General features: G+C 36.0%; 5 protein-coding genes across 10 annotated transcripts; 2 read left to right on the forward strand and 3 right to left on the reverse strand.

The window, feature by feature from the left end:
- Positions 1 to 2,046: 2,046 nt before the first annotated feature.
- Bma-daz-1 (DAZ protein 1., putative) lies at positions 2,047 to 4,804 on the reverse strand (the record flags this gene model as incomplete). The annotated part of the gene is made up of 9 exons (XM_043077658.1): positions 2,047 to 2,108; positions 2,322 to 2,412; positions 2,536 to 2,679; positions 2,939 to 3,085; positions 3,164 to 3,412; positions 3,526 to 3,701; positions 4,073 to 4,166; positions 4,271 to 4,423; positions 4,619 to 4,804. The coding sequence occupies 9 exons, from the start codon at positions 4,802 to 4,804 to the stop codon at positions 2,047 to 2,049; spliced, it is 1,302 nt and encodes a 433-aa protein (XP_042933592.1).
- Positions 4,805 to 7,024: 2,220 nt separating this feature from the next.
- Positions 7,025 to 9,501, forward strand: Bma-cyk-7 (Uncharacterized protein; the record flags this gene model as incomplete). Of its 3 annotated transcripts, none has more annotated exons than XM_043077659.1 (5): positions 7,025 to 7,136; positions 7,443 to 7,619; positions 8,434 to 8,522; positions 8,990 to 9,133; positions 9,415 to 9,501. In XM_043077659.1, the coding sequence occupies 5 exons, from the start codon at positions 7,025 to 7,027 to the stop codon at positions 9,499 to 9,501; spliced, it is 609 nt and encodes a 202-aa protein (XP_042933593.1). The 3 variants fall into 3 exon arrangements, with proteins under 3 accessions (XP_042933593.1, XP_042933594.1, XP_042933595.1); XM_043077660.1 differs by having other exon boundaries at positions 7,058 to 7,136; XM_043077661.1 differs by lacking the exon at positions 7,025 to 7,136 and having other exon boundaries at positions 7,502 to 7,619.
- A 545-nt stretch (positions 9,502 to 10,046) lies between these two features.
- Bma-abcf-3 (ABC transporter family protein) lies at positions 10,047 to 14,518 on the reverse strand (the record flags this gene model as incomplete). Its single annotated transcript, XM_043077662.1, has 17 exons — positions 10,047 to 10,193; positions 10,337 to 10,424; positions 10,571 to 10,703; positions 10,809 to 10,989; positions 11,110 to 11,182; positions 11,431 to 11,535; positions 11,731 to 11,847; positions 11,981 to 12,141; positions 12,404 to 12,482; positions 12,564 to 12,620; positions 12,743 to 12,898; positions 13,083 to 13,238; positions 13,389 to 13,493; positions 13,627 to 13,850; positions 13,930 to 14,062; positions 14,176 to 14,323; positions 14,449 to 14,518. 17 exons carry the CDS (start codon positions 14,516 to 14,518, stop codon positions 10,047 to 10,049), a joined length of 2,133 nt encoding a protein of 710 aa, XP_042933596.1.
- Positions 14,519 to 15,376: 858 nt separating this feature from the next.
- Bma-nono-1 (WD-repeat protein WDC146, putative) lies at positions 15,377 to 22,614 on the forward strand (the record flags this gene model as incomplete). 4 transcript variants are annotated; one of them, XM_043077665.1, is made up of 9 exons in its annotated part: positions 15,377 to 15,537; positions 15,983 to 16,328; positions 16,416 to 16,717; positions 16,938 to 17,033; positions 19,620 to 19,750; positions 21,223 to 21,453; positions 21,723 to 21,893; positions 22,143 to 22,228; positions 22,459 to 22,614. In XM_043077665.1, 9 exons carry the CDS (start codon positions 15,377 to 15,379, stop codon positions 22,612 to 22,614), a joined length of 1,680 nt encoding a protein of 559 aa, XP_042933599.1. The 4 variants fall into 4 exon arrangements, with proteins under 4 accessions (XP_042933599.1, XP_042933598.1, XP_042933597.1 ...); XM_043077664.1 differs by having other exon boundaries at positions 21,223 to 21,426; XM_043077663.1 differs by having other exon boundaries at positions 15,377 to 15,501; positions 16,001 to 16,328; positions 19,620 to 19,816.
- Bm1662 (Uncharacterized protein) lies at positions 16,812 to 17,006 on the reverse strand (the record flags this gene model as incomplete). Its single annotated transcript, XM_043077667.1, has 1 exon — positions 16,812 to 17,006. One exon carries the CDS (start codon positions 17,004 to 17,006, stop codon positions 16,812 to 16,814), a length of 195 nt encoding a protein of 64 aa, XP_042933601.1.
- Positions 22,615 to 23,014: the final 400 nt, after the last annotated feature.

Raw genomic sequence — 23,014 nt, forward strand, 5'->3', positions numbered from 1 at the left:
ATGATAATATTGTAATTAGTGCTTATACTATTAGTAATATATTCCAGATTATGACCTTATTAAATTATTAACGTGTTGTCATTTTGGACATTTCAACTATACCACAGTAATTCATTCCAAACTGATATTTGAGGGAAATGTAAGACAGTTATCTGAAATGACCGACTGGAAAAAGATCAGAGGAAATGAACAAACCGAGAGATTTTTGAAACGTTCCTTCTGAGGTACCTTCGGAAATTGTCAATAGGATTTCACTGAATTGGAATGTTGGCATAGACCACTGACGAATTAATTTGATAAATTCGAATTTTATTTTCAAAAAAATCTGTAAATTTCTCTATCAATTAAAAAATTCTCAAATCATTTATTTCTATTATTTCCTATAAAAGGAAAAAGAATTTTAGAAAAATAATTCATGATTTTAATTACAGGTTGAAGTTCGCTGCCAAATTTAGATTGAATTACTACTCATTATATAAATTTACTACTTGGCATAAAATAGGATCTGATTTTTTTTTTTTTTTGGTCTGAAACCAATCTTTATTTTATTGAGACAAAATTATCATTCATCAAAGTTATCGAACAATATTTTTGGAGAAGCAGTTGTAGGAGAGAAGTAATGCCAATTGCTAACTCAGACGAGGGATAACTCCTTACATAGTACAGTAAGGAGAGGACATGTCACGAAGGAGGTCGGCTAAACGAAGAACTTAACTTCGCCAAATTCAAATATAATTTACAGTTAATGATAGGCTGTCAAACAATAAAAGAGATCAACTAAATAAGGAACTGATAAATATAGACAATCTAATCAATAGGTATTCTTTGTTAACGATATGTAGCAATGCAAATAAGCTCAGCTAAATGATAATGAATATTGGATAAATGATTTCTTACATAGGATTGAAGCATTTATCAAAGGACACAATTTTATTTCTATATATTATAATTAGGTTTTTCTGACATTATTGAAATGGTAGAAAGTCAAAAGAATCATACAAAAAAAAATTGATAAAAGAATCTTGCTCTCTTTATCATATCTTAATCTTTGAAGTAACCTGGTTTTTCACGTTTTTCATTACTACTACTACTACGCTGCATTCACATAACCAAATCAATTCACACTACTTTCACGCTGTCCCAAGCAACAGGCTTCACTCACACGTAACGTCATCAACTTCTGCACACAACAAAGATGACCCTTCTTCCACGCCTCTACAGAACGAACAAGAGACTACTGATACAGCCTAATCCATGATGTCCAAACTATTTCAGATAATCACAACATGATGCATGCACTCTGCTATTAGCGACACTGGAAAGAAAACTTCCAAACTAGCACTGACTTTCTCTCTGTAGTAATACTGCTAAAAAACATTTATTAATTTTCTCAACTTACATAAACAACATAAAGTACGACATACACAAATGTTGTTCACAGAATACAAACTTTTGCAAAGAAAGAAAAGCAGTCATACACAACATGTGCTATAAAACATGCCGCTACTTCAATACTTTAAAAAGCAATTGGACTGCTAAGTTTCCATGTAGTCTTTGAAGATAATTGAAAAGAGAAAATTAATGCCGAAATGAGATGAAGACATACAAATGTCAGTCATCCAATAGGGACTTAAATGACAACAGTATTGCAAAAATATGACCAAGCATTCAACAATATTTACTTCGAATACAATTGTAAAGGTCATAAATTATAGAATAAAGTAAAGTAATTCAAGTCATGTACATCGTAACAAAATGTTGTCACTTTGAATATCAGAGATATTACAGATACAAGATATTATGCAGGGAAATAGTAAAACAGTCAATCGGGTGAGAAACTCAACCTGACTTTGTAAAAAGGAATGAGTGCAAAGATTTAGCTGAATTTGAGCATGTTAAACGTGCTCAGACTGGACGGAGAAAAAAAAAAAACTATTATTACAATATCATGCATAATAAATAAATAAACGACAAGATACGACTTGTCGCAAGAACTTTTATAAGTGTACATGCAAATGCCCAGCTTTCGCTGACTGGCATTTAATATCATGGAAACTGCTTGTTAGTAGGAGCTGCGACATTTCCACCTTGTTGACATTCTTTGCGTTCTGCAAGTTCGCATTATCATCACCTTATTATTATCACAATACGGAATTCTACTTCAATATAAGTATGACTGCATATTGGGAAATGCTATTTCTAAACCGATTTGTACATCTGCTTTTTCGGACTATTCAGCACATAATAACAATGGCTCATCACGAAAGCTTTGTGGAACAGTGAGCAAATGGGTAACAATAGCCCATCAAGAAAGTGCTTACCGTACTGTTGCAGATTAACTTGACCAAGTTGACTTGAAAGTGACACGACCGACTTCATCGGGCTACGTCGAGGGGTGCTTGTAGAACGAATCTAAAATTCAGTCAATTACTAGCACTGTAATATAACTAGCATTCTTCATTAATTCAAAACTTCCTCCATAACTGAAAAAATTTCTTCAAAGTATCTAAAATGAAAACACAAAAGTAGACGCACTTCGACTGGATTTTGCCAACCACCAATCATGCTTTCCTCATAGAAACATGGTTGTGGAGTTTGTGGTGTTATCGGCTGCGGCACCAACTGAATCGGATTTGGTGCAGGAATTGCCATCGCAGCAGTTTGTCCGTTCCCATCAATCTGTTGCATTTTTCTCTTTTTAAAACAATATATGCTATATAAATTGTATTTTACAACCAAGCATTACTACCGTAAATTGTTATTACTCCCATTATTCGCCATTTTCCGATGATTGCAACATTCCTTCCACTTTTATAAATACAACTTATTTCTTAGTTTTACTGTTTCTAGCAAATATTAATAAGCAATGTGAATAATTCAGGACCTTAAATATGCAATGCTGAAGAGAAGATTAAATATCAAAACAAATAACACAAACAGTTTGATATCCACCAGGAGCAAGGAAATATGTTGGAGCTGTCATTTGAGAGTAATGAGTCATATCGTTAGCAGGCGCAGTTGGAGCATAATAGGCAGCTGCTGGTGGGAAGAGCGCTGCACGCTGTGTAGCAACCGACGGTGTCATCTGAAACAAATGGACAAGAAACTGTAAGCAAATTTCGTCTCTCCAGGAATTTTTTTTATATTTGTAAATAATACTAACCGGTGTAAGTGGTTGAGTAGTTACTTGTGCTATTTGCTGCATGCTTACATATGCCTGCTGCTGTTGCTGTTGTGGTTGTCCAGCAGCTGGAATATGTACCGAACCATTAACTGCTTGCGGTTGTCCACCTATAGCGTTCGTACGTGGAGAATCATGAGGACTCACCGTATTACCACTATTTGGTACAAGCACCACCGGTGCTGTACCGTTGTTTGCAACGAATTGCTGCGCCCTATTATTTCCTGCATCCTACAAAAAGTTGACAATGAAAACAATAAACATTGCTAATAGTGCTAAAATTGTCAAAGTCAAACTAACGAAACATCCATGCTTCTCTTATTTTCCCTAAGAAAAAGACTTACAGTATTCGAGAGTGTGTATTGTGCTGGTGCAACAGTAGAAACTGGCGAGTAGACAAATGGTTGCACTTGATTTGGTGGCGGCATCACAACAAATGGTGACTGTGAGATTGCATAGGTAACCCCTCCAAATGCTGATGTTGTCAGCAGTTGTCCCGTTGGTGTTGCGATAGCATACTCTGAAGACAAAATTGCTTCAGATAACCTACATTGATGATTTATACTTAAATTTGATAATAGATGCACCATATTCATGGGTATGGTATCGCGAAATCTACCGGCTATCTCAACATTTGTTGCAGTAATATAAAAAAGAATAAAAATGTGAAAAAAAATTTGATAGTACTTCGAGGTTCATCATTCTTTATCAGACGCAGATGACCTCTACTGATAAAGGATACTATATAAGAGCTATTAACAACACTCCCCCCAGCTTCAGTTTCTATAATTTCCATTAATAAATAACCTTATTTAATTGTATTAATAAAATTTATTTTGAATGATTTTGAGATAATTTCAATAATACGCAACTAATATAAACTAAAATCACCTGGTGTAAAACGCGGACCATGAATCATACGGCGAATAGCCGGTCCAAGATTTAATCGACGCCCTTTGAATTCAAGTTTTTCCGCTTCTTGGTTCTGCCAATATTAATAGTGCATGAGTATTCGTTTAGAATTCTCAAATTACTTTGAAAATCAATTTTTGTAGAACATATATTACGATTTATACCAAAGTGTCTTACCGCGCTAATTTGCATGACAGTTTTTGCTTCATCCTCTGTATCAAACGTTATGAAACCATATCCCTTGGATGTTCCCTCACTGCTACGAATTACTTTTGCTTCACGAACGTGACCAAATTTTTCGAAAAACAAACGCAAATCAAGTTCCGTAGTCTGCAAATCGGTTAGCTTAATGCATATCAAAATAGCTAAGTAAATGAGTAATTAAGTGAATGTAAGAATTTTTTAACTTGATTAAGCTAAATGGATCAAATTGGTAGTTCGCAAAGAAATAGACACACAACAGAAGAGAAAAAAAAAATACTCCCTAAATTATCAAAAAAATTCAATCAAGATAGGAAAACTTGCAGTGGCTGGAAATCCACCAACAAAAATCCGATGCGGTATCATCTCAAACGTACGAGGATCAGCTGCAGCAGCAACTGGAAAGGGTGTGGTCGCAGCCGGGTAAATTGTTGCACCCGTCGGATATGCCATTTGATATGGATTACCGCTAGGATCATATGCCAAAGTCGTTGCGAAAGCTGGGCTCATCATCATCCTGGAGGATCCTAATTTACAAAAACTGGATTTGAACCAGAAAAAGTTGACATCTTTAGTTAGGATATCATTTAAATTCGTGCTAAACAATATGGATGAATCGCGATTTTAACGTTCGAAGTGAAGAAGTACAAAGAAGTTGATACTAGAGGAGAAGTGAAGGAGCTTGGAATTCCTAATTTTACCGAAGAAATGATATTTATCTACCCAACGGGTAACAATATACATGCACGAATACAGGGAGGAGTCAAGAGAGTATTACATCAATCATGGAAATAGATATTTACCATATCTATCCACATACACTTTATCCTAATATGACAGGTTCCTATCCAGATTAATTTAGCTAAAACAATAAATGATCACTGTTTCCAACTGGTAGCAGAATCTCAATCCAGTTCTACGTTACGTGTGGCGACACGTTTTTGATCCAGACTCATCTCTAGTCTCATCCCACGTCTACCTCATCTCATGACCACAACTTCACCTTTTCCTCAACAGTATGTTAACAGAAAGAGAGAGAGAAGCGATCAATAAATGGACCTAGAAGTGAAGAGCAGAAGTTGGCCAAAACCCACCGTATCCAGCACACATCATCAACTAGATGTTGCGTAACTTTTGTCAAAGGAATGAGAGGTCCGCTCCCGCCTTTGTCACCGCCCGCTGCTCTTTTTACGCAACACACTTTCTCCTCTCCTTAGGGTCAGCAATTGTTATTGATTGCTAATCGAAGGACACTAATATTTAGCAAACATTTAGTGGATCGCGGGAATGCGGGAGGAATTGACGTGACCTGTTTCCCTTTTAGAAATGCAGGGAAGCTAAGGAAGATTACGTTTTGTATTTCCCATTTTCAGAATCCGCTTCCTTACTTTAATGTTATCTCCTCCTTTACTATATTTTTTACCCTCTTACCGAGAATTTGTCATCCTTACTGTCCCTTGAAATGCACTCATTTTCAAAGAAGTAAGTCGAACGGATAAATAAACTTTACTAACAGCCGTAAATGTAATGTGCAAATTGATTAAGGGAAAGTTAACTAAACAGTTATTCTCTAAGGTAAAGAATAAAAAAATGAGATAGAGAAGTAAGTAAATAAATCAGCGAGAGAGAGAGAGAGAGAGAGAGAGGAGAGATCACACTGGAAGCGCTAATAACTTACACTTTGAAATTAACCAAATTGCGTCAAGGCTTCTTCTGATTCTAAAGAAAGTGATATATTTTCTTTGAAGACATAGTGGACATCACTTACCTTCTTGTAATCACGTAAGAAGATAAGCCATCCCTCCTTTCGATAAAAGATCAAGATCACGTACTAACAACGAGCCAAAACAGGAGCAAACTATAAATGATAAGAGTTCTGACCAAACTTAATTGGAATATTTTTATCATCTATGACCTATGACCCATCGTAAGATTTTGGAGTGGCAAATGACTGGCGCTGGAGAACAGAGAAGAGATATTGCTGTCGTTCTTACCGTACCACTTCTGAACGAAGAAGTCCATCGTTGGCAGATAGGGTGGACGAGAGCAACTGACGCACGTACGCAATATGACCATATCGATAAGAGAATTTACATATACAGACAGACAGACACATACACACACATTCGTACAGACACGCATGTACTACGGACTGGTCACGTCTTCATTTGTAATGACAGTCGGAAGTAGCATCTTTCGATCGATAGATTGGGACAGTCCGAGGGAGCGATTCCTGGTGGCGAGAGAGAAGAGGAGAGGGTGTGGTACTGGGAGAGGTGCAGAGGAGGGACGGAGGAGAGGCAGCAGGAAGGAGGGCAGAGACATTGCGGGGTCACTCCGCGACCTCGCAAAGTTACTGGTACTCAGTCTAATGGCCTACGAGAGGGAATTGATTGGGCAAGGATTTGCAAAGTGCTAAATGTGAAATAAGAGAATCAGTTCGAAATCTTGATTACCTCGGGTCATCGCCCCTCCCCCACTAATGACCAATCAGCGTGATCTCCATTTCGAGTAGTGCAATCAATATGACGTGATGTTGCATGAGATGCAAGTCACGTGTCAAAAGCGATTTAAAAATTCAGTCTGTCTTACCCTACCCTAGCCTGCCCTACCCTACTCTACCTTACCTTTATATATTACAAACGCTGTTACAGAAGACTGTGATAAGTGAGAGTGAAAGGAAAGGGAATCATTTGTGAAGAGTAATTGGTGTCCTGGTGATAAGTAACGATGTATTCAGTGGCCAACTCGACTCATTCCACGATGACAACAGTGGCCAAGTGTGTCTATGATGATTTCTTAGCTCCAACACCACTTCGATCAGCTCGGGTAATTATTGAAGGTAAACAAGTTTGCAATCCTAGTAATGCAATTACGGGAAAAAGAGAGAGATGGTAGTCGTTGTATATTATATTATATTATATTATACTGACTGTCTGCACTTATCACACTTTTCTTTCGATAGCTAAGGAGTAGATCAGATCTATGATTCTTTTTTATCTTGAAATTTGTATGCCATTGTGGGAAGCAGTAGATATAACTTTCATCTTTCTGGAAAAGAATAGAGTATAAGTTGATAGGCCAAAATTGATACGATCAATGAGAGATGCAAACAAGATATCTGAAATCTCAAGATTTCGTTCTTTAGGACGCTCATTATATGTGAATCCTGGTTGGCTTGCCGAATTTTCAAGTTTTTTCGCCGCCATGTTTTTTGGCAAAAATGTGGGTGAAGAATTAACCCTTGGCAGTGAAGTGAGCTACGATCATTTCATCGAATTACTAAGAGTTGTGTGTTATTGTCCCACTCGCAAACCCATAACAAGTTGTTTTTTTTTGTTTTGTTCTTTTCATTTCATTTCAGCTAAGAATTTCAACATGATAGAAGCGAAAAGAAAAAAGGACTGTATTTGAATGATTTCACTTTTGTTAGTAATTTCTTTAGTGAATGGTACATGTTGGAAATGCTGAAAAGGATAGTAAAATGTAAATTTTCAAGAATACATGGATAGCTGTAGCTGTAGTTTAAGTCATCATTGTGTTCCTATGATGGTGCTTACTATCGTGTGCATAATGCAGTATTGGGTGACAGTGGTAGTTTGTAAATATTTCATATTTTATGCCATTTTTCGCCATATTACTCTTATCACTTTCCTTTTATCACTTACCCTTATGTCACAATTGCGTTTGTGACTGCAGTTAGAATTGAAATAATAGATTCAACTGCTTGATGCAAAGAGATGTCTGATAAAAGTAGGATAATTAAGCTGTGTCTGATAAAAGTAGGATAATTAAGCTTCTTTATCCCATGATAGTGTTATGACTTCAAACATAACTGTTTTGCAACGAAATAAATAGTAATATTATAATGTTCACTTTCATGGGAACTGTTAACAAGGCATAGGTAGTTGGAAGTGGTTGGGGAAATTGACGTAGTTTCTGGACTTGACACAAAAATGCACTTCAAGTGAAATTTCGTTTTAAGTGAAGCGTATCAGTCCTTAATAATATATCAATCGGTAGTTTCTCATTTTTTGCTCCAAAGTTACTGCAAGAGATGCGATCGGTTAGGCAGAAATCTTTATACAATCCTTGTACAACAGCATCTTTGTGAGGGAATTGAACATTTTCAATTGCAGTTTCTAACGTCATTGTTGTTTTAAAAATGGCTCATTATTTTGGAATGAAGCCAGTAATCGAGAAATGTGAAGATGTCATTGTTAGACAGGTTTTTCTATTTTGTTTTATGTACATTTCTATTTAGGTTTAGCTTAATTAGAACTTCTTTTTTTTGAGTTGGAAAATCTCCAAATTTCAATTGATTTCTTAAATTCTTTGTTTCTTCTTTTACTAGACAGGTAAATTGGAGGTGGAAATGTTCGAAAGAAAGTTCTGTTACATATAGTAAAACTTCAGCTATCAAAATCCTTGTTCATCGTTTCAGACTGTGTTTCCTTTTTTCGATAGGTAGAATAACCAGTGGTAAAACTAATATGAAAAGTTTTGAAGCTCATATAAATGCAATAGATAGCTCCAAATAAATAACTTATTACTCTTCGCGGATTAAATTGGAGAAATTTCTTTTCGATGGTGCCGAGGAACAATTTAATGTGATAGAATTCTTTTGTCAGTTCACACCTATTTTGCTATCCAAAAACTTTTCGGCTATGAAAATATCTTGCTTATTCGCTGCAGGCGAATACATTGGACAGAGTGAAGTTATTCCAAATTGCATGTGCCGTCGCTGAGCATGATCGTTACTCCCCCACCATGACACTACTCATCGATAAACTCTCCGCCATGAAACGAGAAGAACTGTCAAAGTTGCGTTTCTCGCAGGTGAGTACCGTACTCAAAGTCCTAATTGCTCCTGACTTTGTCTCTTCACATCACTTATGAAATATTTGACTTCCTTGATGAAATAGGAAATATGAAATTGAAAAAAATTTTCTTTTGAGCAAGCTTTCAAGGATATAACTAAGCTGAAAGCACATTTAGATCCTCGATCTGTCTGCTATACTTTGAAATGTGTCGATTTGAATTACTCCAGAGGGCATGTGATTTATACGAAGTGAGGTGCGCTGAACGCTTTCATGCGATTATTTTTATTATATTGACAGGTGCCCGGTGATGTTGTAGCCGATGTATTTGCCGCAAAAATGAAACGACGTGAGATGAAACGGAAGAAGTGGTGTTGCTTATTATGAAATCGCCGTCGCCTACATCACTAATTTTATTGTCTTGTTTAATCTTTCTTAAAATAGTTGCTTTGTAATCAATCTACGACTCTGTGATTTTAATGGACTTTGGTGCGTCGTAGTAGTGACTTGTTCAAGAAATGAGGACTAGGTTAGGTTAATACAAAACCAAAATAGCTCTAACTATATACAGAGGTCGAACAAAACCCGAACCAAATGCAAAAAAAAGGAGTAACTTAAAGTAATATGGAACTTAGGAAGTATCTCCAGCTTATAAAACAAGAATTATTTTAGAAATAAACTGTTCTTAATAATAAGACAGTTCTTTTACTTTTGGCGATATATTCGAAGATAGTAAAGATGATGTCCAATAAACGCCGTGAAAGCAGTACTTTATCCCAGCTATTGTAATTTTAAACAAGCAGACTTAACCATTTGTGTGTGGTAACCTCAAAGTATATTCGGCCAGAAAGGATTCGTCGTCAATTTATTTCTGGAGATATAACAATTCAAGGCATGTAGTAATTTACAAGCACTACGGCAAGAAAAGTTCATTAGAGGGCGAGCTGCGTCATAACATGTTTCTTATATTCTTCTAGACCTCCTTCTAATGTTATCACAGAGCGATCTTTGACTACCCATAGTTCTTTACAGACCATATCAATAAGTTTCTCGTCATGAGAAACGATCAGTACTCCTCCCTGCAAATTGATCATATAGACTAGTAGTTGCGAGCAAAAGTGCTAATGTACGTACATAATTGTAGATTAAATTACAGAAAGCAAACATCGCAATAGCACAAATATGAATTTGTTTGCTTTTTGCAATATAATTAAATATTCACCTTAAACGAATTCAGCGCTCTACCTAATGCTTCAACCGTTTCTACATCCAGGTGGTTTGTAGGTTCATCCATGATCAAATAATTAGGACTGCAATGAGGAATTAATAATTAAAGCATAAAGCAAAAAGGGTAGAACTCCTACTACTCTGCCAAAAAAAAACAGCTCAAAAGTTCGAGCAAAGGAACAGCTCATGCCACCGCAAAGTATTGATTGCAAAACTTAAGCAAAGTTACTTCGACATAGCAATGCTCGCAAAAGCGAGACGAGATTTCTGTCCACCAGAGAGAGTTACGACCGACTGCAGCGCTAAATCACCAGAGAGTCCAAACCGACCAAGAGCAGCTCTGTATTCTTCTTGATTTTTACCTATAAATAAAAGCATCAAAGAAAAAACTTTAAAGTAAAGGAAGAAAATTATTCAACTGGAATGAATAAAGAGTGCCTTAATAAATTATTATGAGAGTAAAATACCGGGAAATCTTTTCTCCAGTACTTCTATGCCGGATATATCCATGTCAAGCTGGTCAACATGATGTTGCGAAAAGTACCCTATTTTTAAGCGGCGATTGGCATTTCGGAAACCACTTGTTGGCGGTAAGTCACCAAGAAGCAATTTTAGCAGTGTCGTTTTACCAGCCCCATTTTCCCCAACCTGTAATTGAACTTGAATACATAATCAGTCTGAATCAACATCTATCCTTCTTTCATTTGAACCGGAATTTTTACCTGCCTTACAGAAATTTTGAATGCTTGCCAAAAGTAACAAACGTACAATGCAAATGCGTGAATCTGCATACGAACCAATTTGCAGCTTACTAAATATTATCGGTGAAATTGATGTATACCTAAAATACAGACCAGATAATAAAACATATCAAGCATCAAAGGATGCGTATCCTTTCACTCAACTCTCGATTAAGAAATGTGAGAAATATGATAGAGATAAAAACGAAGAAAAATGATTCGAGTGTTGTAAGAAATTCCATGCACAATTTATATCACAGTTTCAAAAATTTATCTCGAAAATATTTCAAGCAACATTTTAAATTTATGCAATTTAATAATGGAACCATCCAGGTTTATTTCAAATTACCTAAAAGAGACATCGTCTAACTGTAGTACCAAATTATTTAATACTTCGCAGTCGGGAAAGCTCAACTTCACTTCACTTTCCAAAACAATAGGTTTAAGTTTTGGTCTGAAAAAAAAATAAATTGTAAACATTTTCGAAGAGAAATGGGGATCATTCATTGCAGCGCTGGCAGTCAGTGACAGCAAAACTATACACTAATGTTTTCTTCCACATATAATTTTAAATCATAAAATGTTGCTGATTTGTGAGTTTCAGCGCAGCAAATTAAGGAAAACTGCAGTTTTTTTAAAATTAATTTACAATTTTTCAAGCATTTTGATACGACTTTGCACCATCGATGCTCGTTTAGCATTATATCGAAATTTATCGATAAATTCTTGAGTATGTTGACGGAATTGTTGTTGTGCTTCGTATTCTCTGAAAACGTCCATCAAAATACATGAATCGCACTAGAAAAATTATCAAGAAAATTAAAATATAAATATACAGATGTAACCGCTTGCACTAATGAAATGAAACAAACAAATACTAAAACAAGAAAGTAGCAAACCTTTCTTGCTGCGTTAATTTCTCTTTCATTGTTTTCTCGAAAACGGCATAATTACCTTTATATTGATCTAGCCTCTTTGAATGCAAGTGTATAATATCCGTGCAAACAGTGTTCAAAAAATTGCGATCATGAGAAACTATCACAACTGTAGAAGCCCATTCCTGCAATTATTGCATTAAGACAGATCAGCAGTAGCGAATAATTTATATTAAATAAAAATACTGTGAATTTTATCAATTGTATTATCAAATCTATTAAAAGCATGACCGAATGTTGGTTAACGGAAATTCACTGAAGCACATCTGGTGTTATTTTTTTTTTTTCCAAAAAACCTTACCAGAATTTATGAATATCTTAGCAAAGTTTATATTAAACAAAAAAAAAAAAAACTGAAGTCAGGATTTATAAAAATCTAAGTAATACCTGAAGGTGATTTTCCAACCAAATAATTGCTCTCATGTCCAACATATTTGTTGGTTCATCCAACAAAAGTAAGTCAGGCCTGCAAAAAACAAAATTATAAAATAAAATTACAAAATTTTCTTTTGACAAAAGAATTCTAAATTCTCTAAGTGCAACATACCTCATGAACAGAGCCTTTGCCAAAGCTAATCTCATCCGCCAACCACCCGAAAATTCTCTGAAGAATGCATTTATAAAAAAAAAAACCTTCAATTTGTAGATTGAAAGTTTATCAATAAAGCTTATCAAACAGGCTATGCAGAAAATTACCAGAAAAAAATTAAAAACAGTAACAGATACTTCGTGGGCTGTTTCTGCTCTTCTGGTGTAAAACCAAGTCCAAAAAGTATTGATGCAGCACGTGCGGGCGCTTTGTCCATTTGGGCTTCTTCCATTTCTGTGTAAATTTTCCCCAGTTCCATACCATATTTCTCTTTATCTTCATCGCTAAGAGATCTGGAACATGAATCAGTCTTTAAATTTTCCAAAAGATTTCTAAGAAAAAATCCGCCAGTTTTCTAAAAACTTAATTTCCAAAGTTGACATCAAGGAAGGTGAAATGAAAAACAGTTCAAATTATCTAAGATGTCTCATTCCTTATTCATCTTATTACGTAAGGAATTGATATGTCAAAACTTACTCTTTAAGCAGTTTCTGCAAATTTTCTTCACGGAGCAACAGTGCCATCCTCTGCGTATCGCTCTGTAGCACAGATTGCCTTACTTCTGTATCATCACCTTCTACTTCCTGTTCAACACTTAACATGCTGATATTAGAGGGAATCTTCAGCTGTTTCCTGAAAAAAAGATATTAACATTATATTACGCTTAGTACAGAGTACACTTAAGTAAAGTAATGTGGAAATATTCTACAATCTTCACCCGTTATAGCAACGATAACTAAGTGATTGTTGTGTAACAAACAAAAGTTTCATTCTAAATCTTACGAAGAAATCATTTTCAGGAAAGTAGATTTTCCAGCTCCATTTCGACCAACCAGACCATAACGTCTACCATAAGTTAAAACAACATCAGCGCCACACAGTAACTGCCTAAAAAATTGAGGAGACCGCTGTATTTCATTGAAAGAACAAAGAAGTAAATTATTTTTATTGAATCTAGATGAATGAGCTTTCGATTTGGATACCAATAACCTTCTCATTTCAGAAGTTTTCAAAAACTTACTTGGGCCCTATTGATATATCAACATTATTAAGGTGTACATCCATTACACTCCCACCTCCAGAAGCATCAGATTTCCCATCACGACGACTTGTTGACTGTGAAGCTGTAGCTACAAGATCAGCTGATCTCTTTTTTTGTATCTTTGGACCATCACCAACTTCACGTTTTGTGGCCTTTTCTAATGCCCGTGTTTCAGCCCTTTCAAGCTTCTTCTTATCTACTTGCTGCAAAACATTTCACTGTTATGATTTCCATGATCGTTGCGTCTCACTTTTGTGAAGTCGAATATGTTGTGCAACTTACTGAAGGTGTGTCTCGAGTACTAACTTTCCATATGCCTGTAACATCCTCGGAATCAAAATGTTGAGCACTTATATCAACAGTATGCTCGAGGCGCCGTTGACCAATTTCATTTGATCGCTGAGCAAAACTTTTTCTGGAATTCAGTTATCAAATTTGAAAGATTTTGCATGCTAACAGGATGCAAAAAACTGTAATTAGAAACAAATTGAAGCACTTATAATACGATCATCGCAAAACGAAACTTACCCATTATGAAGCAGTAAAGCAAGCTTTTCACACACAAGGTCAACAGCCTCATCGCTAAGCCCTTCTACAGAACTCTGTATGTGCACACCAACAGCCTCAACAACATCTTCTTTCGACAGCAAGTCATCAGCATTTTCTCTTAAAATCGCTGTAAATATAATGTACCTGTTTTTATGGAAGTACGAAAAGTTGATTTTTGAAGATACAGAAACAAAGAAGTAGATACAAAAAAAGTTGATTTTTGAATTTGGTGAATGGAATGATAAGTGACACCTTCAACGTAATCTTTTACTTCAATCGGGAGATCAGGAAAGGTTGATGTGAGATAAGCCGATATCGTCATCTGACATTGACTAATTGTTGATGAAAAACTCGAATCCAAACCAAATAAGGAAATTAAAAATTAGGATTGCTGAAATTCCAATTTTAAGGTATTTTTCTGAAGTGATTAGTTATTTTATTGAAGGCTTCAATTTCGCGAATGCAAAAAAGACCAACATCGAAAAATTAAACAATAAAGTGAGTGAGAAGGATATGTCTATGAAATCTCCTTTTCTCCAGATTTTTTCACAGAACTGCACAAAACTCAAATGGCTGATTTACAACATTGGTGAAGCATTGTTAGCAAGAGTACGAGATTACATAAAAAACTGATACGTACTAAATAGCTCTAAAAGAGTAAACCTGGAATTAAGCTTGGGAGAAGGAGGAAGTAATACGAAGCGTCACTGCTAAATATTTCTGCCGATGCTTCGTCGATAAGTCGATCAGTCATGCAGTGCAGTGCTTCTTCGTAATCCGACCTGCAAATTTCCATCATGCAATGGTTAAGCAGGGAATTAAAAATTAGTAGAAGCAGGAATTAGCTCGGTCTGTCCAGATAACCGCAAAAAGACCAGGGAAGGCTAAAAAATCTGTTTTTTAACCGATTACGATGCTGTACCCACCTGTCACTGATCCCTCAGTTTAAGTTACCCAACACTGCCCGACATTTCAAGGAAGCAAATTTTGAGCTATTACATGTGGTAGTGATCTCCTGTGTTCTGACACTATTCTCTGCTTATTGATCGCTTGGTGGTCATTGCGGAACCATAGGGGAAGTTGGGTGTTGTCCTGTTGTTCGGGTATGGTTGGGTTGACGCGTGGGGAATTTGTGTGAGGTGGACACGTGAGGTAGATTTAAGGTAGGGATACTTGCAGGATGAGTGATCGAGGACGTAACGATGGTGATGTAAAGAGGAATAGTGTGAGCGGTGGGAGACCAGGAAGTGGCAGCAATGCAAGTCCACGTAATGCCATTAAGGAGGAGCGGGTAGAGAGGAACGAGCGTGATCGTACTGGCAGAACATCTTCCAACGAAAGGTTTTTTTTTTGCTTATTTTGTTTCATTGCTGAGCATATTTGACCTATTGTGTGAAGGTTTAATAAAATCCATATGAAAGCGTAATAAAACTGAATTTGTGACACATACATTCAAATGATAGCTGAATAGATGGAAATACATTTTTGCTTCTGCATGCTATATCATATGTGTGAATCTTTTGATTGCACGATGAATCCGCACAGTTTTTGCGTACATTAGGACTGAATAATGGATTCCAAAATTCCCAGTGCATAGTATATGAGAAATCATAATAGGAACACATTTAACCGTATCTTCACTTTTTCCTCTTCATTTCATGTTATCATTTACTTATCCTTAGATCTTTTTCTACCACTACTGAAAAAGATCTCGATGGTGATTTACTGGTATATTAGAATTCATACGGTGTCTTCCGAAACAGATTTTAATGGCAATAATATTAAGGCATCATCACCGATCAAGCGAATACCAATATAGTAATTCGTCGAGCAATATGGGAGGTCCATCTGGTGGACAACCAAATCGTGGGATGGGGATGGGACCAGGTGGCGGTGGTGGTCGAGGACCAATGAATATGATGTCTTCGATGAATGTTCTTTCTGGGCAAGCGTTCAGTGAAACCGATCTGATGAGTGATTTGCCAAAAAAGAAGTTCACTGGTCGATGCCGTTTATTTGTTGGTAATTTGCCAAATGATTTGAAAGAGCAGGAGCTGAAGGAACTCTTCGCACCTCATGGTGATATCGCAGAATGCTATTTGAGTGGCAAAGGATTTGCATTTTTACGACTGGTTAGTTCTGGCATGTCGCTTCTGGTTTTATCTTCATTTTATTTCCTTTGTACAAGTTATACTGTATATCTTCAAAATTTATTTCAGGATACACGAGCTCATGCAGAAAGTGCTAAAGAAGCTATTGACGGCAAAATAATACATGGTCGTCCAGTTCGTGTACGATTTGCAGTCCATGGTGCAGCGTTGAGAGTAAAGGAACTTTCACCAACTGTATCGAACGAAATGCTTTATCATGCGTTTTCGGCATTTGGTGAAGTAGAACGAGCAGTTCATATAGTTGATGAAAAGGGCAAACCAACCGGCGAAGGAATAGTGGAATTCGAGCGTAAGCCATCGGCTAATGAGGCACTTCATCAGATACGAGAAAAAGTGTTCTTATTGACAGCGTGAGTTTCTTTCTATTTATACATGAGATAATTGGTGCAGTAATATTCGGATTAAAGGTAAACGATTGCATTTTCTTGGATTGTTCTAAGTGTTTCACGGCCTTGATATATCGTTTAATATTGTCGACTCAAGTAGTCGAGAGAAGATTTCGAAGTTATGTATTTCTGGTTTGAAAAAATATATGTTATTGGTTAATAAATTTTTGAAAACACATTGCAGAAGTCCGAAGCCGTTAGTTGTTGAGATGTTGGAACCGCGCGATGAAGACGATGGCCTCGCTGAACGCATGATACAACGCAGTGCAATGCTTCAAAAGTACTCTTTCTCATTTCTTAGTTTCGTTTTAGAACAAAAGCAATCAGTTTCTTTAACTAATTAAACTCTTTGATTATTTCGACGTTTAACAGTAATGGTTTTGCTCGAATTCATGAAGATATGCATATATGTGGCTTTCTTGACTCCTTACCATATATCCAGTACTTCCAGAAGATATAAATCATTTCAATCTGTTTGTAATAAGCAGAAGTAAATCGCACTCTTGTCTCCTTCCGGTAGTAAGACAACAGTTAGATTTGAACTTTGCATTGTTTATAAATCGTGATAATCGATTTTGCGGCAGAAATTGTTATGGAAACGACTCGACAGTATTGCGGGATTTAGTATTATTCCATTAAGCACTGTTGTGCTTAGTCTTAATGGACTATCTACATAGGATGGCTGGACCTGTATTCGTTTAATTGAAATTTTCGAAGCATGATTTAAATTAAAACTGATGTATGGTTCTCTTGAATAAGTTTGAATATATGCTTCATCTGCTTCGGTTCTTTTTTTTTTCAAGTAAAAAAACTAAGCAAGCCACAATTATGCATATCTTTATTTTAGAGCAACCGTGTTGAGTCCTGATTGAAAGGTAGAAATTCAAGGTTATATCCTCCCACTCGAGCCCATTGTTATTACTGTTTTCAAAAAACGGTAATGGAAGTTGTGATTTAAAAAAGTAGTGGAACAAGCCAGATTATCGGATGGATGATATTTACTCCGAAATGATTTTATAAATTATTTTCTGTATTCAAAGTTCTTCAATAATTGATTAGTGAAAAGTTATGGAAGGTAGAGGACTATTCTTTTTCTGGAGAAAAGCTAAAGGTGCATGGGTTTTTTAGAAACTGTAATCTCAGGAGAAATTGCTCATTTTTTATTGTTGCTAACTACCTTGTTCATAGTTTGGTCTTTTTAGAAATATTTTTTGAAGAAATTTTGGAAATCTTGAGTTTGTTATGAAATATTTCTTGATTATGGGTGTCTGTTTTAATAGCTTAATAAGTGGATAAATTTAAGAAATGAGTAGACCGGTATCATCCCCCGAGGATCTGATGCTGAGCCATGTCTAGCGTGCAGTTACGCTTCGACTAGCAGCACTGCATGGAATATCCAGAAAACTAATAATTTATTACTTAACGGTCGTATTGATTTCAAATGGATTGTTCCAACCATAAACTTAAGCAACGAGTGGAGTTATTGAAATTGAGTCAGCTTTATCTCTGTCTCAGGAGTTTGTAGAAGTGCTATTTCAGTTTATTTTAGCATTATGCGATACAAACATTGTTTTGCAATATTTTGAGAAATACGTTTAGGTTTCTTCAAAGCTGAAGGTTTTTTGACATTCATTGGCACTCTACAATAGTTTCTTTTTGCATATTCAGTGCATCAAGCAAGGGCATGTATAGAAGAAAATAAGAATGTCCTGATAATTTCACTGTTTCCATTTTGTTGGAATGGAAGAAAAACTTTCCATCGTTTGATAACTTCCCGCCACTCCTCACGGCTGATTTCAAATGGAAATTTCTGGAACGATTCTATTAAACTTTTACTGAGCCTACATTTTTGCATTAACCTTTATTTCTCTCCAGTTGATCTGTAGTGGCAGCACGTATCAATCGGTTTGTCGTATTATTGAGAAATAACTATATGAATTTTGTTTATGGCTACTTATCTCGTCGAAATGAACTCAATCAAAGTGTGGTTTTGCCCATTGTCAGGTAGTGGGTGTTAGGTTGTGCGGTGATACTTTTAACAGTTATGACTTGGAAACGTTCCTGGGAAACGTTTGCAATGTTTGTTTACATTATATAATCAGTGGTGTAGGAAATTTTTTCATTGTTTTAATATGGTTATTTCAGGCTTCACAATGATGTTTGAACCCCTTAATTTCAGTTATTAGCGAATTATCAAAATTGTTTTCACACTTTGTGACGGGGCGAGGAAGTGTGGTTCGATTGTGTCTGAGTGATGTGTGTAATGTGAAGGAAGAATAGAATATCATCAAAGTGGTGGGAGGAAAGTGGGTACAGCTATGACAAATTAGTTTTTTATAAATGGATCAGACGATTCGAATTTTACAGAACCTTGAAATTGCATTATGTCTTAATACACTCATTTTTGAAGTTCATCACCTTGACATAGCTGTATCCATTAGCTGATAGTAAATAAAACTGGATGTTTCGGATAAAAACCGTAGTGGGGTTATATTTTGGCTATTGATACAGAAATTAGAATAGCTGCAGAAAATGTGGAATGTGTCGCTTAAGATATTTCTGATGAGACCATGCGCAATTTTTTGTAAAATTTTACCTATCCCAATACTTAATAAATTGTAAAATCGCTGTTGCCCATAAAGCCAAAATGATCATAATATGGTGTAAAAGGGCAGTACCACGTAAGTTAAAATGCTACCAAGGAAGTGCCACACGGCGATCATTGTTATCGTTGTTTATTGGCTTTAATTGAACGTATGACTGTTTTGTGAGTTAGGTAGTATTTGGTAAAAAAATAGAGTGCGTTGTGAATAATATAGCAATGTTGCGAAAAGTGAATATGTGTAGCGCAAGTGTTACTATGTAGGGAACGAGAAGTGGGCCCACGATTTCCACCGGCAAACAGCTTCGAATACGTATTCGGGTTAAAATGGAAGGAGCTATATGAGGTGGAAAGACAGCGTAGAGCTCAATTGGAAGAAGAGCTCAAGGAAGCTCGTAGACGCTTGGAAGCTGATATGGATCTCGCTTACCAGGATTATCAAACTCAGTTGCTCCGTGAAGGCAAGGTTTTTACACTCTTTCACTTTTCGCTCTCACTGTAAAGTACATGCTTTACAGCGTTGTATTCCTTTTACATCAATGTGGAAGATTGTTGCTTTAGTTGGAACATCCTTTAAGTTATTTTTCATCTAGTTTCTGTTTTGAATTTGGTTTTTCTTTCCTTTTAGTTCAGTTTAAATAGAGTATTTGCTGTTTTTAAAAATATTTCAAGTGATGTGGAATCGGTTTTGGAAAATCATCTTAATACTAAGTGCAATTTTTCACAAGAAATTCGAAAGTGGAATACTAATTTTTGATTATGCGGGTATCATTTTATTCTACTGTATCTAATGCGTAGGGCCTTTTGTTGTCCGAAACATCCCATATATGGATAAAGTCCATTCATTCTTAACTATATCGTTAAATAGATAACTGCTGAAGAGGAAGCACTATTTTTTCATCTTCCATTCAGCTTCTATTTCGTTTTTGTAAAAGGTGTTAAAGATAAAGGTTAACGGTTTATTCAGCAATAATCACGTTTGTTTACCGACGCTTATGCTGACGTTGTGGTCTACTTTATTGTAGTTATAGATATCATAGTCCTATTGCATATGAAAGTAACTTGAAGTTTATTTTCGCACTCTTGAAGTTCCTTGCAAATGCCTAGGGAAAAATTGGTGCTTTGAAGTGGTTGTTCAGTGACCATTCAAGATAAATATTCAAATGTTGACGTGGTTAAACCACGTTGACTGTATTTACTAATTGCGATTGAGCTGCAAGGCTCTTCATCTGTGTCTGTAAATCGCTAAGGCAGAGGGAGTTATATCTACTTAAAATCATTGGGCTATGTTAGGATTTTTCCTTTTTAACGCTTATTTAGTTTAAGCTGTGATTTTAGTTGACGTTTATATCATTTTGAATTTCTATTCCTTCTTTCCCACTCCATCAGTTAATATTATGGAGTAATTATTATTCATTCATGGTTGATACAATTTGAAATTATGTGCGATATGCTATCACTTTTGTATTATCTTCTTGGTTGCCCTAGTGATTGCGTGATATTAATTTTTTTATCAGTTCGAAATTTTTGTTTTAAAGAACAGGGTTGTGATTACTATACAGCGTATTATGTTTACGAAAGGGAGTATGTATAGACTAGTACCAGACTGTTCCACTACAGTGCACTTCTAACCGTTTCATTTAACCTACTTTGTTCCTGTATTTTGTTTATGGATTATTTTTATGACCAGAACCTAACTGTGTATGAAAGTGTTGCTAAAATAATATAATTATTAACTAAGCAAAATAATTTAGCTGCTACGTTATTCTTCCTTATCATATGTCCACTCTTATTTCATACGAAATTTTTTAAATGAAGTTCAAAACTGATAGCCTGAATTTTCGTTGTGTAGACTGATTTATTATAGATCTCGCACGTCGTCAGCAGGAGCTTGAGCGATTAGAAGCTGCAAAGCGTGAACGTATGGCACAGGTAGCGGCACGTCGTGGTGAAATGCCTACCTTGCTTGGTAATTTAACTGGTGGACCATCTGGTCCACAAGGTATGGCAAATGGCCCGGGTGGAATGTCTGGTGGGCCACCACCACGTGAATTTTTCGTTACTGGTTCCGGTGGAGGAGGCTCGCACTCACAACACAGTAATTTTGTTTTCGTCATTTATTTTATTTCCTGTTGTCTATGTTATTTTTAATTATCTAATGATTTCATATTAGCTGCAGAACTTTCATAGCTTTATCCCTGAGAAAATAAGTATACATAGCATTGTTTATCTTGTTCTGGTCTATAAAAATTTTTGCACTTGTGATCAGGATTTTTTATACTATGCAGAGTGTTTTGTGAAGAAAGTATTATGTTTTGAAAGAAAGTGTTTGCTGTAATAGAATAATAGAACTGCAATGCTCTTTAGGAGGGCCATTTAACTCAAGTGGACAAGGTGGACCTGAGGGACCAAGAGGACAAGAAATGATGGGTCGAGGTCCACCTGATATGCAACGCGGTGGGCCACCACAAATGGACAATCCAGGAAGAGGACCGCCCTTCCAGCAAGGTGGACCTGTTAATCAAGGAGGCGGTCCCGGTAAATTTCTTTTTTTCGGTATCCTTTGAAAATGGTGTTAAATTACTTTATTTTATTGTGCCGAAAAATTCTTTCAGAAAGACAAATTAAATACGTTTAATAAAGTTTATTCCATATAATTTTTTCTTTCGTAATGAAAATTTTTTCTTTTGAACTTTTAACTGAAAGAGTTTGTTCAATAATTTCTGCAAGCGCAGACTGTCGTGTCTTGTATTCATTGCAGCGGTTCGTTGTTTTGAAATTTTATAGATCCAACTCTTGTACAAGGCGTCCAGAAACTATTACAAATATTTCGTGCTGATGCACCTAGACCTGGTGGACCACAGCAGGGAGTGGTATGTCACTTTAAAATTTTATATATTTATGCTAGTTAATCGGTACTAATTTGCTTGAAATCGTTTTGGTAAATTCGCATACTTTCTATATTACAGAGCCAGTTCCTGCTTAGTTCACGTTATTGTTGTAAAAATGCATATAGGATATATGTAATTTGTAATGGTCTTGCGCCTTTGATATTTCCACTAATGGAACTTCACTATATTGTTCATAATATTAATACTTGCAGCCACCTTCGTTCGGTGCTCCGGGCGGTCCTGGAGGTTTTCGAGGACCGGGACCGATGGGGCCTGGGAATTTTGGAATGCAAAGTGGACCACCGGGAGGTTTTCATCGTGGACCACCAATGGGTGATTTTCCAGCTGAGAAGCGAATTCGACGATAAGCCAAATTGCATACTGTTTTGTTTTTTTTGTTCTATTTTTAGCAGTGTTACATTACCAAATTTCCGTATGTGTTTTGTTGATTTTTTCGCGTGATTTTTCCATATAACTGTGAAGAAAGAAACAGTGAATTTATTCTGTATTGGATGGTTACACTGCTTTGATGTAAAAACGCATGTCGTGTTTACAGATGTATTTGAAGTATTTTTTTCTTTTTCCTTTTTCAATCTCCGACCATTCAGAGCAGTAAGTTTGAATGCATATTTGTGTGCTTTTTTATCAGTTGCACTGTTATTCATGTATTGTGCTCTTTAATATTAATGGTATTTATTTGTAAGAAGTAAAATAAGCCTTTGTCTGTTAGTAATTACAAGTATTTTTGGACCAATTTACTTTTGGTTC

Source organism: Brugia malayi (genome assembly GCF_000002995.4).
Source record: "Brugia malayi strain FR3 genome assembly, contig: Bm_v4_Chr1_scaffold_001, whole genome shotgun sequence".
Classification (NCBI taxonomy): domain Eukaryota; kingdom Metazoa; phylum Nematoda; class Chromadorea; order Rhabditida; family Onchocercidae; genus Brugia; species Brugia malayi.